We start from the raw sequence: 18,751 nt of genomic DNA on the forward strand, positions 1-18,751 counted from the left end.
AAATGCAACAAATTGGGCAGCACAACTGTGTTCAACATTGATAATAATCAGAAGTGTTTCTTGAGCAGCAAATCAGTATATTAGAATGATTTCTGAAGATCATGTGACACTGAAGACTGGAGTAATCAGCTTTGATCACAGAAATAAATTACATTTTAAATATATATTCAAACAGAAATCAGTTCTTTTAAATTGTAAAAATATTTCACAATTTTACAGTTTTCATATTTTTAAGCAAATAAATGCAGTCTTGTAAGCATTCACAAATCCTGAGGCTTTTCAGCGTCTCTCCTCTAATCATGTCACACACAGACTTTTATTTTTTGTCCATCCGAATCAACTCCTAATTGATAAAATCAAATCTGCATGATTAAAAATCAACCAGAAATATGTGCCATTACTGAAGGCAAACGGGTCGGGAACAGCATTTCATGTTTACTACTGCTTGTGTGTTCTTCTGATGTGGCCCGTTCACAGTTTTTTATTTTTCTCCAGGAACAGGGAAGCGTGTGCTGCGGCTCTTTTTGTTCTGACCAGTGCTTGAAGTGGGCCGGTACGCACCGGTACTTCTATATTTTAGCCTTTAGAGTACCTGCACTTTTTTGTGCATACTGGCAATTCTGACATGTTGTCGGTACTCAGAGTTAAATCGTCAGGGTCTGGGTTGTGATCCCATTTATGATTAGACATTATATAGAAACTATGTAAATCACACTGCCCAGGTGGGATCACCTCTCATCTCGACCAATCAACACAAGCAGAGTCGGTCTGCCTCATTGTGTGGTGCGCGAGAGCATGTCAGGGGAGTAGTAGAATAATATTGATTACTAATTTGAATCAGTACTTTATAACGAAAATCATATCTTAAAATGAAAAGAAGCAGGCTTTAGCAATCACATCATTTTAAACTGTAAACTCCTGGAAGGTCCAAGGATCCAGTGAACGAATTCAAACATTATAAGCTCAAAACAGCGCTAATGCAGAGAAAACACGGCCGATTTCATCAGCGATTACGGAGAGAATAGTGACTTACCTCCAGATGTCAGTAAAATTATTCTTTTCAGTGTGTATTTGGCTTAAAAGCAAGAGTGTTTTATAATGAACGCTGATTATGCAGTAGTCAGAGATTTAGTGATTCTGAATGGATCCGTGTATTAAAGGCAGGCGGTTTAGTGGTCTTTGGCGTCTCCCTGTGGTCCTGTTTGGTATTGCAGCTTGACTTGTACTAATTTGTATTGAAAACTTTGATTGAATTATTGATTGATTGATTGATTGTGGCACTATACATACATTGTGAATTATTAAAAAGTACTTATTTAATTTGAGTTTTTTTATTCATTTTTTATTTAGTTTTAGTTATTTTATTAAAATAAATTAAAATGAAAAACTTTGCCTTAGAAACAAGTAGAAAAAAAAAAAATATATATATATATATATATATATATATAAAATATATTTCTAATGTTTTACAACAAAACATGTTTTTCTACTTCAAAATTTCATGTTTAGCCTAATTCAATGTTTTATTTTTGTTTGTTTGTAAAATTTACTAAAACATTTCTTTAGATACATTTATTTACATTCGTTATATTTTCTAAAATGTATATTTAATTTTATCCCAGTTAGCTTAACATTTTATTATTATTTATTTATGGTTTTAGTTAACTGTAATATCAGTGTTTTTACTATTCAGCATTTGTAAAATTAGAAAATAACTGTGATTAATTAAGGTTTGTACAATAAATTGAGGTGTAAATCATTAGTATTATTGTTTAGTTTAGTTTTAGATTATTTTACTTTGTTATTTTAGTGCTTTAAATTTAAATGTTGCCTTAGCAACTATAGCATATACTTATTTTTATATTTTATTTTAGTTCGTTTATTTTCATTGCAAGCAAAATGTATTTATTTAGTTAGTTAATTAGTTAGTTTTAGGTTTAGTTATCTATAATAACTGCATGGAACCACTGAACTTTTTGAGCCAATCACCTACACCAAAAAATGTCATGTGACATCTGCGGGAAAATTAATATTATTAATATTATTAGGCCGATTGCACAAGAAGAGAACACACAGGCCGTTCATACAACATACTGTACAGTGTACTAGTACACTGATATTTGTATACTAAATATCTTTAAAAATATACTTGAACTTTACTTAAGTATACTTAATAAAATAATCTTGAAGTATACTATTTCTTTGCTAAGGGAGGCCAAAAAAGGCTCTAAACTTACATTGAACCCGAAACGTTCCTGTAACATTCGTCCTGTATTAAACCCAAACATGAGTCAAAACGCTACAGCGTTACTGACAGCCAAACACAGCCCATTAATTGAGGCACACAAACTTCAGCCCTGCCTCTGTGCCCTTATTAGTGTGCATGATGCCTGCGCTGTGGGTGGAAAGGGTGTAAATTGGCTGCTGTGTTCTTTCATCTAAGTGCAAAGTGGATGTGGCCACAGTTAATTAGTGCTGGAAATGTCCAGAGCATTGGTGGTGCGCAGCCATCGCTGAATGCTGACCAGTGCTCAGAGCTCGAGGTGAAAAAACTACTTCACCTCTTGAACTGACTAACAGTGTGTCTAGAGTTACTAAAAGATGACTGGAGAATGATATTAAAACAATAAGTCACTCAAGACTGTGATTTTAGCACAGGTGAAGGGTTTGTTGCATTCATATAACAGTACATGTAACAGAATTACGATAACAACCAATACTGCTCAACAAATGGGACATTTCAGGTGGAAAATAAATAAATAAATAAATAGTGCAACTGTTTTCAACATCGATAACAATCAGAAAAGTATCCTGAGCAGCAAATCAGGATATTAGGATGATTTCTGAAGGATCATGTGACCCTGAAGACTGGAGTAATGATGCTGAAAATACAGCTTTGCATCACAGGAATTCATTACATTTTACAGTATATTCAAACAGAAAACAGTACTTTTAAATTTTAATAATATTTCACAATACTACTGCCTTTATCAATTAAAATGTATCCTTTGGTGAACAGAAGAGACTTCTTTCAAAAACATAAAAAAAAAAAAATGTAATGAGTGGAACTTCAGAGGAGTTCAGTTTAGAAGGTCTGAAATGTAATATTGAAAAACTTTTTTATTCACTATTTAATTTAAAACCACTATGTCCCCTTTGTATGCAAAAACTAAATTGTAAACATGCTTAAAAATGTGTCCTTTTGTGATAGAACACATGAAAGTCATACATATTCAGAACAACATCAGGGCGAGTAAATTCATTTACATTGTGGGCTGAACAAACTATATAAACTATATAACAACCACAATTATCTATTATTCTGCAAAATTCTGAAATTCTGACTTAATTTTTTTTTTTGCAACTTTAAGATAGAGGTCTGTGTATATCAGTTATTTTAGCACATCTTCAAGCATGGCTGATCCAATCAGATTCTAGACTCAAATCACAAGTAAGCAAGGTACGAGAGGCCGTGTTGTATCGTGAATAAATTGCGGCTGAAGGGCGTTGTTGTTAACATATTTAATTATTGCAGGTTTGCATCATATTCTGAGTTTGCATTTCACTGTTTTAATTCATTTTGATGAATACTAAATCTGTTTTTTGCGAGTGGGATGAATTAATGCACGTTCACATTTAGTCTAGAACTACAGTGCACTGTGTGCATGTCACTCAATATATGGGGAAAAAGTAACTGGCGTTACTTTTTTGAAAAAATAACTTGGATATTTTCTCGTAAATCAAAAAGTAATGCATTACTTTACTTGAAAAAAGTAATATTATTACGTAACACGCGCTACTTGTAATGCGTTACCCCCAACACTGATCACAGATGACCTGTGATGATTGACGTACGTTTCTTATTCAAGTCCATCAGTACATTGAGTATCCATGCAGACGGATTCCTGTGTTCTATCAGAGCGACGCAACGGATATCTAAGTTGATAATTGTTCGCAAACAAATCCTGATGGAGCAAACAAACGCTGATCATTTCTCTCATGAAGAATGAACACAGAAGCCTGGATCATGTTGACTTTCTCGATCTGAAACGCAGATAACCGTGTTTGTTCCACAGACAATCATTCTGGCTCTGTTTTCACTGAATGATGTTCTGCTCTGTCGCCACGTCACGTTAACAGCAATAGATCGATTAGATTTGTGTCTCAATGCACAATCAATTATAGAAATCGTTCTGGTTGATTTTATCATGGGGATCCACACTGTGGGAGTGATGCTAATCATCTCAACTCCTACCCAGTGGATATACATATCAAATACTTATAAGTGTGTTGTTATTGTTAACTAAAACTAAAATGAAAAAATATTCAAATGTTTCCATTACTTGAAATAAAGTTTTAATTATATCAAATACAAATATTGTATTACAAAACTTAAAACAAGTTTTACTGAAATTAATATGGCATAAAATATAAATATTAGATAAACTCTAGCTACTAACTGAAATATAATCATTTTTGGTTTTGAAATGGTTAACACTCAAATAAAATAAACCTAAATATTTAATTTAAATGCCAAAACCACATAACAAAATTACTAAAACAATCCTAAATGTGAAACTGAAAATATATAAAAAATGACTATAAATACTATAAAATATTAATACAATGCAAATGCAAAACACTGATATGAAATACCACCCATGAAAATGACAAATGTCCCATTAAATGTCAATTTCAGCATCTACACATTGATATCACTACAAAAGATTGCATTAAAACGATTAAATAAAACAAAATACTATATTATGAGGAAAAACTTAAACTTAAAAAACTTGACAATGGTTTTCATTGATTGAAATGAAGCTAAAATATAAATAGACAAAAAATTTAACTTACAACACTTAAACCTTTGCTGAAATAAACTGAAAGTAAGTTTAAGTAGCTAAAACTGAAAAAAACTGCAAAATAAATATATAAAATTGATATTTAAAAGAAATATATATGTACAACAAACACTAAAAATGGCAAAAACACAACAAAAACTAAAATGGTCTACAATAAAACTGAAAATATAAAAGTTAATTCAAAATTGTAAAATAATATATATAATAAATAGTACATACTGTAATAGTACACATTAGACTAGTGTGACAAGAACTGTGGCAACATCTCCAAGATGCTTCAAGAAAGCTCCCTGAAAAACAATAGTGCACAGAGCAAAACAGCTGCTCACACCAAATGTTGGTTTAACTTAGTTAATAGAAGTTAATTGATAAAGAAAATCTATTCATGACATTATTTTTGACAGCATTTTTACACAAAACCTTTTAACAGCACTGGAGCTTTGCAGGCAGAAAATACTGTGGTGAAAATACTAGTGTTCTAATCATTTCTAATCATTTACCACTGTATAATTAATACTAAAATAACACTGATCTAAAGATATCAGCTATAAAATGAAAAGGATTATCGAACAGAATTTCAGGATTGGCAAATTGATATCACTACAAATGATTGCATCAAATTAACATGAAAAATTCATTTATTCAGAGTATGATGCTTAGAATGTTTTCCAGGGAATGTTGACAGAGGAATGAGTCTGTGCGCTTTAAATTAAAAATGAGGACAAAACATGCACAAACATACACACACACACACACACACACACAGACGTTGCCTCGGAGCGATACACACTCTTGTTCTTTTGCGCGTCTGTCATTGCATTAGTCAGCGGCTGACTCTCCGTGACATTTGCTTGATGAGGATTTCATTATGGCTGTGGGGCTTCGGCATTCCTTTAACAGCGTAATGATCCCGTGTGGACGACTGTCAATGAAGATCAGGGTCAAAGAACACGTAATTCCATTCTGTCATTTCCCTGTTACCTTTTAATAAAACATGAGCAGATTGGATGAATCATATACGGTACGATTCCATCTTCGGCCTGCATTAGCCTTGTGCTTTTTCTATAATTGCAGGCTGTTTTGATGTCTTTCCTATCTGTGTTTGAACTATTTTGATTCTGAACGAACGCTGTGTTTTGAAACGTCTGTCTAGACTTGCTCTGGGTGGCCGCTGACATGTGTAGGTTTATACACTGCCATAAGAGCTCATCCATCAAACGCTGCCACGGCTGAAAGCAAAAACAAGCTCCAGTAAAATTAAAACATCTGCTGCTACATTGTGTGTTAAAGCAACATCCCTGTATTCAACATCACAGTCGGTTTATAGCTGCACTTCCTGACAGAACCTCACAAAACCTCATCCGGGTCAAAATTCCCTGCAAAATCAGAAAAACAGCATAACAAGAATGATGAAAAAGACAGATTAGAGCCATAGTTCACCCAAAAATGAAAACTTGTGCTCACCATCAGGCCATCCAAGATGGAGATGAGTTTGTTTCTTCATCAGATTTGGAGAAATGTAGCGTTTCATCACTTGCTCACCAATGGATCCTCTGGAGTGAATGGGTGCCGTCAGAACCCAAACAGCTGATAAAAACATCACAATAATCCATAAGTAATCCACACTACTCCAGTCTATCAGTTAACATTTTGTGAAGCCAAAAGAAACAAATCCATCATTAAGATGTTTTAACTTTAAAAAAATAAGAGTCCATAATCCTTAATAACTTTTGATCACTTGTGGATTATTGTGATGTTTTTATCAGCTGTTTGGATTCTGACGGCACCCATTCACTGCAGAGGATTCATTGCAGAGCAAATGATGGAATGCTATATTCCTCCAAACCCGATGAAGAAACAAACTCATCTACATCTCGAATGGCCAGAGGGTGAGTACATTCAGCTCATTTTAATTTTGTCATAATTTAAACGTTTTCTCCCCAAATTCTCATTATTGTAAAGCAAAAAATACATATTTAATTTGTTATTTATACATCATATATATATATATATGTCTTATGTTGCCATTCATTTATGCCAATTTTGAATTAAAAAGTACATTTATTATAGTATTTTAAAAAGGTATTACAGTAATGAGAATCACCACTGAGAACAATAAGAATTACAAAACAAATAAAAAGCAAATAAATAAAGATGCTTGACAGAGATGAGAATGAGATTTGGAACCAAAACAGGGGAAAACAACAACAACAAATGCTGTCTTTTTTTTTTCTTTTGATTTTGGGCTAAAATGTTACCTGGACATGTTTTCTCATGTGATTTATCATCCAGTACGCACTCGTTCGTGTCCCAAAAAGTCACCAAAGAAAATTCTTGAAAAACCGTAAATATTTATTGATGAATTCAATTGTATTTTTAGCCATACATCTGCATTTTGGGGGGATATTTAAGGGTGCTGGTTCAGGGAAAAACTGGACTGCTGCACCCCGTCTCAAGTTCATCATCCTCAGCCCAACACAGAATGATCAAAAACCAATCAAATCACCCAAAGGAAAGCAATCTGGGAATATCTTGGCACACGCACAAATCATCAATGAACATGTATATCAGGGATATCTAAAAAAGAATGGATAAAGAACCTGTAAGATGGTCTCGTTTGTTTCTTGTTGTGCATTGTGCCATGTTGTCTTGTCTTTCAAAACTTCCCTTGAAAACCGATTCAATGCCGAACGCAACATCCACAACAAGTGATCTGGATAATTAGTTGAAAAGCAACACAACACACAAAATGTATGACAAGACAAAACCAATGCTCACAAAAACTGTCAAAGAATCACATTTCACTCCAAAACCTAAAGAACAAAGCAATTATATTTTGCAGAAAGTAAATGAAGCCTATTGTTACATTATTTTTATGACAATTAAGCACTTTTTTTCTCATTTATTCTCATTAATGTAATACAAATTACAGTGATTTACCCATATTTAACTACAATATAGTCCAGAGAATCTTATTGGGAAAAATTAAAAAGTTGCATTACAGTAACTTTGGGGGAAAAAATACTTAATTGCCATAAACAAAATGAAAACAGACTTCTTCTTCATGCAAAATGTCATTACTTGTTTTATTCTCTTGATTGTGGGGTGAAGTGTGACATAGACAAGTTTTTGTGAGATTAACCTCAACAGCCGTTACTTTTCTCCAGCAGAATCACTTTGTATTTTACAAAAAGAGTTTCTAAAAAATAAATACAAATATTTTAAAGACTGATTTACTGTCATTGATAGTTTGCAAACTCCTCTCAGCGATCCCACCCCAACATCCCAAAAGTTATTTCTTTTTTTTGTTATTTATTTCTTTTTTACCCACACTATATTCAGTCCTTGTCTGTCACCCTGACAAATTTTAGAATTTTGTATTTCAGTCCATTGCCAGGATGAATAAATAAATAAATAGAAAGCAATAAATACATAAATATTGTTTTACTTTTTTTTGTTCGTTTTTCTTTAAATAAATACATATTTAAATTGGTTTTTTTTTATGTTGGTATGTAAAAAGTGTTTTCACTGTATCCGTCCGGATCCCACTGACTTGAAGTCATTTATCTCCACAGATGGGAAAAGAAATCACAAAAAAAGCAAAGTATGAGTGTTCTTCGTGGTGCATATGGCACAACCCCATTCTTCTTGCTCTCGTTGACAGGTGAGAAGATGTTGGAGGTTTGCCCAGCACCCGGCCTAGTGCTTTTCTCCTTCAATATTTGTCCTGAACTTTTCTACAAGACAAGAAGTCACTTTACAAAGTGTAATGGGTGACATTAAAACCCTCCGGACTGACTGGGATCCAAAAACCGTCAATGCGGAACTGCAGGGAGAAAAAAAAACGACTCTGGGAACGGGATACTGATCAGAGGATGGTGCTAGGATCCTTCTTCCTCTGGCTGGGCCGGGGCGTAATATCCGGCCAGCTGCCTGAAGCGCGGCCCCCAGTCGCTGAGGTACGAGAAGTCCTGTTCCGAGGTGGTGGACAGCGTACGGATGGAGCTTAGCGAGAGAGCCGGCGAGCTGCTGCCCTCGAAAGCGTAAGTCTGGAACGAGTCGTACGGAGGCACCGATAAGTCTGCGTCCGCCTGCTCCACCTTCTTGCGTATGTAGCCTTTGAAAACTGTGAAATCAGCCGGGCCGCCATCTCCAACCACTCTGCTCTGGATCCACTGCGGGACCGGGTGCAGGTCGGGGCCCGAGTCTGAGTTTTTGACCTCGGGGAAGTCGTAGAGGCTGCGCAGGGCGCTCATGTCGTACGCCTGGGTGTCCTGCTCGCCGCCGCCCTCGTCGTTGTACTTGATGACGTTGTCGCGCATGTCCTCCTCGTCTTCGGACATGCGCTGGCCCTTCCTGTGACGCTTGAGGGTCAGGATCAGCAGCACCAGGACTAAAGGAACAACGAGAGACAAGCAAGACAGCTTTATTCAACAGGCCTGAGGTTGGAATAGACATCATGTTATGAAGAATCAAATCTTCCTTGATCTTTTGAAAAGTTCATCGTACTCTGAAAGTCCAAAAAGACAATTTATTGCATTTGACCTTCAAAGACATTGTGAACTTTCAGACACAGTGAAGTAATGAGGAGAGATTTAGACAGACAGGGCCAGATTTACTAAACAGGGCAAATTAGCGTTAGAGCGCAATTCCATAAAAGCGCCGATGGGAGCGGAATTTCTGCGTGTGATTTACTGACAATGCGCACATGAAAGAACACAGACGCAACCAGATTTTTTTCCATAACGACCAGCACAATCTACCAAGAGCAGCGCAATCTAACAGCTGGTCTAAGGTTTAAGAAAAATTTTTTTTGGGGGTGTTAAATAATGGCGCAAATACCAGTAATTTGACAAGTGCAAATGTTAGTAAATCGCGTTGCGTTATTCATTTGAATAATATCGTCCCATACATTTTGTGTCTGAAAGGGAAACTCCTACAAATGCATATTCAATAAGGTAAGGTGCAAAAATACACACCTTTTCAGTGCTACCTCGTCACTGCGCGTCTTTAGTAAATCCTGACAGTAATATTTTAACACCAAAAGACGGTTAAAATCTTAACAGCTTAAAGACGTAAGCTGTTAGTAAATCTGGCCCATAATGTTTGTTTTTTAAAACCAGTAAAACAACAAGAAGAGTCGAGACCTCAGGTAATTTAAAATAAATTAATAATTTTATCCAGCATTACAGTAAATTGATCAAAAGCTACAGTAAAGACATTTATAATGTTACAAAAGTTTCTGTTTCAAATAAATTCTGTACTGTGAACTTTCTATTCATCAAATAATCCTGAATAAAGTGTATCATGGTTTCCACACAAATATGAAGCAGCACAAATGTTTTCAACATTGATAATAATCAGAAATGTTTCTTAAGCAGCAAATCAGTATATTAGAATGATTTCTGAAGATCATGTGACTCTGAAGACTGGAGAAATTATGCTGAAGATTCTTCTTTGACCACAGAAATAAATGGCATTTTAACAGATATTCACATACAAAACAGCTATTTTAAATTTTAATAAAATGTCATAATTTTACTGTATTTTTGTTCAAATAAATGCAGTCTTGGTGAGCAGAAGAGACTTCTTTCAAATACACTATAAAAGAAAGATACATCGTGGAAAACACAGTTTCGTGACTTTAACCTCACAATGCAAATCGTGACCACAGCGGTGAGGAAAGTAAACTAAATTAACCTTTTAATCTCAGGGAAAAAGTAATGTTAAAGGGGAGCTTTGTTAACATATGCCTCAACATCACTTTTCATGAGAAATTATGACAAATTAATACAGTTTATTTAAGCATATGAAGGTGCCAAGCATCAGAGTTTCCAAGAAAATTACTTATTAAAAAACTAAATGGTCTCAAATAGAAAAAGGAAAATCCATTAACCTCAAATTGACTCTTTAGTAAACAACTGAGCCGCTTCTTGTACAGCGGCAGTCGACTTTCCTCAGCGGATCACACCACAACATGAGGAGGATATTAACAAACCCAACCTGGCAACGCTATGCAGCAAGGGAACTTATTACAAACCACATCCTAATTTTAATGAGAGACTTGTCCTTTCTGTAGCATTTCAACTACTGCATCATCAGAACAACGCTTGACAAAATTATCTCACTGCAGTTTCTATTAGAATTGACCCTTTGCTAAGCTCCGCCTCTTTTGGTTACTGCCACTTACATTAGAATTAACTCAATTGTGTTTAATATCCATTCAATTGTAAAATAAACTCACTGCACATTATTCTTTCTGTGAAAATCCATTATAAAAAGCATAAACTTCTCATATAATTATACACACAGCAACAGCTGCTAAACCAGGATTGGTCAGTAGTATTTTAAGGCGGAGTTTAGTGCACTCAACGGACTGCATTATGCATGAGCTTCTAAGACTGGTTATTAAGTGATATAGCTGCCATCCCATTGTCTTCATTCACTAACAATATGTGATTGAGAGGAGAAGTGCAGAAAGGATTACAAATAAATGAGACGTTCACAAAGCTTCGCCGTGAGGTGCAGCGCAGATATGAATGAGGAATTCAACTTGAACTGAAAAGGCAAACAATTGAGATGGATCATTTAATAAATGAATGAGTCAGAAAACAAAAGCGGCATCTCTCTCAATAAATCAATGAGCCCTTAATCTCAGCTGAATTATGTTAATTATGCTCTGCGTTTGTGATTGTATAGCTTCTTTCTTGCATTTCATCTATCAGTGTTGTTTAAATAAACACAGAACCGGCGGCAATATTCACTGCTGCATTTACAGACCCTAAAAGCCAACCAATTCCAATTTAGGAAACGTTGATGTATTTAATATGGATATCCGGGTAGAGAAAAAAGGTCTGACCTAATTCCATCCATGCATCTGTTTTAAGCCTCCTAAAACTGGAGACAAAAGCAGCGATTTAGCAATGTAGGTTACTGCAGAGGTTTTGAGATTGACTGTTCAAAAGTTAGTTGCATGCACAAACTCAAAACCTTCATGCATCCACACCGTTTGCACTATGGAAATGATTTATACCTCAAATCATGCTGTTATTCTTCTAAGCAATCGGATTTACGATTTTCTGGCCCAACAGACCAGAATAAAATCTAGAGATCAGAATATCACAGAAAACACTCTTCACGTGTTCTTTAAAAATATAAAAGTGTAATTTTTGATTTCATTTTGCAAACTGGAATAATTGTTATTTATCAATTTATGTTAATTACTATATGTTCAAGTCGACCAGTTTGCTGTAGTTTTAATGCAGTGTCATGTTTACAACATTATTGTGTTTTATGATGATGTGCACTGAAGCACGCACGTGTTCAATTTTGTTTTCTGCTTTCTGCTGGACAATACATCGACGTTTAATTAAATCTGCTGTCATGGTTTGGCTCTCCATCACACAGCTCACAAAATATAAACAGTAAACATGCATATTCATAGCTGAAGTATTAAAGACTCTACTACTTCTACTAATATTGGTGTGGAAAAAGCAGCTTGAATAGCTTTTAGTTTACATCATAGCTCTGCTGGCGGTGCTGGGTAGGAACTTCTGGATTATGAAATCAGATAAAAAAAAAAAAAAAAAAGTACTTGTAATTAGATTATATTACATTTTAAAATGCTCGTAATCTGCCTACAGTTATTTTTAATTGATCACATGATTACATATTCACACAATACCAATAAAATGTTCATAATTTATTGATTCTCCCTTATTCTTCTTTTTCCATCTTTTACACGTTCCTTTCTAAAATAGACCACATTCAGAAAGTTTTCCAGTTTTGTGGAAATTAACACAAAGTCCAGTCACGAGTGGCTATAATTACACAGAAAATTGAGAGCACACATTGCATTTGACTACTGGATTTACAAAAATCATAACAATGAATGGAATATATTTTCTGTTTGTATTTTTATCAAAATACGGTGCAAGATTACTATATTTAAAGCAACGTGATAAATTAGAAAAAAAGTAATCCAAAAGTAATCAGAAAATAGTCAGATTATATTATGTAAGTAATCCACACTGCCTGTTGTCACAGACTACAGTTTTGATTTCAGCAAGTCTTTAGCTGCAAAGATGCTAAAATCATGATGCATAAACGCAATATATAATGTCTGTGGTGTGAAGTTCAAATTCAGTAAGCGATCATCTGAATATTTCATTAAGCATGTTTTCACTGGAGCCACATGTCTGATCAAAGACTATCCATTTTACATAATTATTAATGTAATAAGAGTGCCATTGTCTTGGCTGGCGTTCTAATCTTGAGAGGGAAATGTCTGGGGTCAGGCAAGGATTTCTTTCATCCTTCCGTTTGAGGACGAATGACTGGGATGAAAGCTCTCAGACAACCGTTTATGCAATAGTGAAAAATGGCAATGAAGTACCTAAATGTGCTCAAAAAGAAATGTGAGTTAGAAATGTTCATGCTCTAATAAATCCAAGCCTTGCTATCCTAAATATATTTTGAAATATGTCAATTTTAGAACTACGCTCACTTTTTTCTTTATTAAGATGAAAAGGACTTCTCTTTCACCTTCTTTTCTGTTGTATAATGTATAAAGGCTTCAGAATTTGGCAGTAAACATTTTATTTCCTATGCTCTTTAACTACTACTTGAAACACATCAGCCTGATATACTGTGTCTGTAGCTCAAGTTTGCTTAACAACTCTCCCATCAATGAATACATACTGTGTGTGTGTGTGTGTGTGTGTGTGTGTGTATATATGTATGTATATATATATATATATATATATATATATATATAAATCTAATCCAATCTTTTCTTGTCATGACCTCATGGGGTCCAAATGAGACCATAAAATATATTAATTACAAATTATATTATCAGAATAACTTTAAAAAAAAAGTTGAATTGAAAAATTCCTCTCATTTGCATATTTTAGTTATCTAGAAATACTACTAGTGCACAATCCAAAATATATTTTCTCCAGGCTTAAATATGTGACCCTGGAGCACAAAACCAGTCTCAAGTCGATGAGTAATAGCCAAAAATACATTGTATGGGTCAGAATTATTGACATATTGATATTTTCTTTTATGCCAAAAATCATTAGGACATTAAGTAAAGATCATGTTCCATGAAGATATTTTGTAAATTATAATTAAATTATTTTTTTAATTAATTTATTTTGTAAATATATTAAAACTCTCAGATTCCAGATATACAAATAGTTGTATCTCAGCCAAATATTGTCCTATTATTTTCTCCTCCCATGTTAATGTTGGGAGGAGAAAAGATGGCAGGCATATTAATCTAGTCTGTTAGAATAGGACAATATTTGGCTGAGATACAACTATTTGTATATCTGGAATCTGAGAGTTTTAATATGTTTAACGCCATCAATGGAAAGCTTATTTATTCAGCTTTCAGATGATGTATAAATCTCAAAAAAAAAAATTGACCCTTATGACTGGTTTTGTGGTCCAGAATTTTGAATCTCATTATCAATGTGTTCCCAGACTTTTAAATCCCATTGCAGTTGGCCTCAAAGCTAACAGACAAATTGAAGCAACAAAAATCACATTTTGATATCAGACTTTGTTCAGGTTTTGATCAAATCCCCATTCTTAAGCAAGAGCAATATTAACAGTGATGCTTTCCTTACCAAGCACTGCAGATTCTGAGAAAACCTATCGGATATGCTTGACCTGACACGTGTCAATTTCCATGCATCTGTCAGATTGCAGCCAATCACAGTCCATTACCTTCCAAAGGTACAGCGTACGAGTTACATAAGCAAAAAAAAAAAAGGTATATTTGAGGACAAAACTATATATTTAGAGCCCAGTCTGCACTGGGAAACTTGTTTTATGGATGGCTTTTGTGGTAGATGGGAACACATAACAGTGTATTATGAAGGCTCTAGCTGTGAAGCAGAAGCTAATTTTGCTCGCTGTGGACCATCCGTCTAACGCCAAGCTTTACGAGCGGCTCCAACCATATGAAAACTGACAAAGCGAAGTACAAACAAGGCAGAAAATTAACAACGCACTCTGACCCTTTCCAGAAATGACAAATAAATCAGATACAGCAATTTCCAATTCAGCAGCCGTAGCCTGCACCTGGAGTTTCATAACTTCACTTTCACAGGATACACCGGTGAGAAGTATTTATGATTACTTACTACTGTTAATGTCTTTTAGCCAGCACTCGCTGTCAGCGTTTATCTACCCTAAACATGTTGGGAGGAGAAAAGATGGCAGGCATATTAATCTACGTAACTGACTCAGGATAGGCCGTTTTGCAATTGTTTATTCACCAGCAAATGGCTAAAACCATCCGAGTGAATAACGCCGCAGATAGAAAGACGCGCGGCGCGACTCCTCAAAGACGCTCTCTGGCTCTTTGATTCAGTATTTTTCCATAAGCCTCGGGGAGATAAGTCTTTGACCGCGCTCTCCCTTCATGTTATTCTTCGATTCTGGCATGATCAAGGACTCTAAATGGCCGCGAGCCAGGTAAAGTGAATTGAGTTACACAGACTGCATTTGCAGTGCACGATGCATACTAAATGTGCTAATTCCTGTGAAGACGGCATGAGATGCATGCATGCAGACTAGCCTTTAGACACATTAGGGGATTGCATGCATCGATTGCATAGACCGCAAAAAGAATTGAATCATTAGAAGGTCTTACCATTAAGGTGTGTGATATTGGCAAAAAATTATATCTTGATATTTATTGGTATTTTTGTTTGATAAAGATAATTTTGCCGAGTGTATTTTTGTGCTGTTACTTTGGCTGGTTTAGGCCTGACATCATTGATCTTTTTTTTTTTTGGCAAAATAAATCATTAAAATAACAATTACGATAGTATCGCAGATGATAAATATCGCACACCCCTACTTACGACTTCCTTTTTCCCAACAACCTACATCTGGACTGAGCTGTGAATCCGGCCTCGGCTCACACGGTCGAGCTGAAGGTGTCGGTGAACAAGATACACGTTATGTACTTGCCCTTGTGAAACACGTTGTGACTTCTTGCCGTGCAGATGTTGGGTTAAGCGGACCTGACAAGATGGCTAATTTACCCTTGGGCGGCGGGTGGCCAGGACTCCCATCATGGCAGATGGGCCGTAATTGGGACGGATGTGTGCAGATGCCTTGCTGCGCCCAAATGGATTTATCACGTCACCCTCAGAATGAACTGATGGAGGGGTTGTTTGTTTGAAGCTAATTAGGCAGAAATTTGTTTTCATTCCCTCCTTATCATGCTGCAAATTGATCTAATAGGAACAGTGCGGCGTTCGAGGAAGGCGAGGGACACCCTCTTCCTTCCAACGTCATGAGATCTGTCCGATCTGTGCACTCAAACAAGAGGAGACATACTGATGCAACTTTCAACGACTAGATTACTAGATTACAAGTGAACAGAGACTCTTGAGCCATAATCCCACTATGAATTTTATCTTTTTAATTTTATGAATTATAAAGGAATATGGTAAAACAGACTGTTTGAAAATTGACCAATCAGAAGCCAGGACGGGAATTAGTATAGACCAGATTAGGAGAGAATAGTGTAGAATGGAACATAGACAACAACAATCCTACTATAAATGAACATATATTTCCAGAAACAGTTTTAATTAAATAAAAATAAATAAAAAATAGACAAAATAAATTAAATAGAAATCAAATATTAAATACAAAATATAAAAAATAAATACTAAATACAATAATAAAATGTTTTAAAAAGTACAGAATTATCATGGAACCGAACAGAACAGAACAGAACATCATAGAATACAATACAGTCTCATAACTAAAATATAATATTTGGCTAGAACACAGATGTTCCATAATCTAAGTATGAATTGTATTTGTCCATCTGGGATTTGAAGGTGGCTGCAAGTGCTATTCTGCCAAATATTCAAACGCCAACCGTGCTCTCAAACATCACAGATTAAAACATCCAGCATTAAACTTTCAGCCGTTTCTGCCTTTCAGCTTCCCAGCGCTGCTTCAGTTTTAATTGATGTTCATTTCTGAAGAGGATCAAATCCTTTGGGACAACAATTAAATTGAATTATTAATTAGAGATCAATTTTGAGGTGCTTCGCTCACATATTTGCACGACACATTAAAACTAATGACTAAATGATGAGACATGTATGAAAATGTAAGCAGTGTTTGTCCTTGCAAAAACTGAGTGGATGCCAGGGGATTGCTATGTGGATGCTGGGTGGTTTTACTGTATTTACTGTATTACATGAAGAGCCTCGGTGGTTACGTTTCCAAATATTGATTCCATTTAGATTAAAATAGCCTAAAATGAAATAAAATAAACTGAAATTAAAAATATACATAAAAACCAATAACATAAAATAAAAATAAATAAATAAAAATCTTAAAACATAAAAATAATATATAATACAAAATTGCATAAAACAATATAAAAGGAGTAAGGTATGGCAGTCTATGTTACTTAAATACTGACCAATCAGAAACCAGAACTGGAAATAGTATAGAACTGAACAGCATAGAATAGAAAATGAAATTATGAATTATGTTTCCAAATATAACTAAAATAGACTAAACGAGTTTAAAATAGGTGACAACAAGCTAAACTAAAATAAAATAAAATAAAAATAACAGACTAAAATTATATTAAAACAGAATAGTACATATACATAATATATATATTTTTTAAATAAAAAAGCTTAAAACATAAAACAAAATTATAATTATAAAAAATCTGTTATAATCTGGTCTCTAGAAATGGCTTCTTTTTTTTTTTTTTGCTATATTTATCAAATATCTCATGCCTGATCACTTACAAATTTAACAGCACACCTTTCCCCGACAAGCTTTAATACTTCAGGTTAATAGTTTTGAAAACCCCTAACCAAAAGTATGAGCAATAGTGATAGCGATGCTTGACTTAGCAACCACGGCTAATTAAACAGAAATGAGGTGCGTTTGATGACCCGCACACGACCCATGAATGATTCACTGCAGGAAAGATGAGCCGAAGCATGCTCAGCTGACTGAGAACAATTCACGTCGCATACTTTCCCCAGAAAGAGAGAGAGGGACGGGAAAAGCGCTAAGTGGAGAAGAGAGAAATAAAGACAGATATACTGAGGCCAGGAGAAAGTCATAAAACTTTCAGAGATGACAAGAGAAGCGCAGTTCACTGCTCCGGTACATGGGAACGGGTGGATGTCTGGAAAGGCTGCTCTATTTAAAGCTGGGTGCTCCGCCGGGACAGCGGTGCTGATGCTGCTCTTTTTTGCGAACGAGGGCTACATCCGTTTTGAGCATCCCTTAACTCAGCCGTCCTCCGCCAAAGAGGCTACATGTCATTCACCCAGCCCTATATTGTGCGTGTGTTCGCTCTGCGTGAACAAAGGGTTTTGGAGGATGAGCAACTGCAGAGGATGCTGAATGAAATATTGATCAGCTTTTATGTCATTCTAGTTTTGTTTTTCGCCTCCTGCCGCATTTGAACCCAGCTTTTAAAGAATGAGTTACAGCGGTCGTGGAGGTAAACATGTTCAGAGCTGGCTTGGCTCTATATCTGCTGAAAGCCTCTGTTAATTGCTCTGAGAATACAGATATTAATGCACATTCTCAAGTGGACATACTTGCATCTTCAAGATCTGCTGGTCACCTGTGTTTTGATACAGATGAGTGACCCAAGCTTTCTTTCACATCATTGACCCACATGCACACACATTCCATGACATACTCACAGTATCTGAATGACGAAGGAATCTTCTGGGTTATTTACCACTTAATATCTACAAACAGCCTACCACAAATAATAATTGCATGAGTGTGCATGCATGAATGAGAAACACATTGGAAATCAATGGAAAGCTAGCAGATGAGAAATGTGAATAAATGTT

At 35.3% G+C, this 18,751-nt stretch overlaps 1 protein-coding gene across 1 annotated transcript in view; it reads right to left on the minus strand.

Annotated features, from left to right (window-relative positions):
• Window positions 1–8,367: 8,367 nt before the first annotated feature.
• Window positions 8,368–18,751, minus strand: part of LOC306844756 (cadherin-22-like) — a 101,039-nt gene continuing 90,655 nt past the window's right edge. Inside the window, exon 12 of the mRNA XM_079377135.1 lies at window positions 8,368–9,258. Within this exon, the coding sequence (XP_079233261.1) occupies window positions 8,747–9,258 (512 nt within the window). The 3' untranslated portion in view covers window positions 8,368–8,746. The remainder of the gene's footprint in view (window positions 9,259–18,751) is intronic.

This window comes from Barbus barbus, assembly GCF_936440315.1.
Source record: "Barbus barbus genome assembly, chromosome: 25".
In the NCBI taxonomy this organism is placed as follows: domain Eukaryota; kingdom Metazoa; phylum Chordata; class Actinopteri; order Cypriniformes; family Cyprinidae; genus Barbus; species Barbus barbus.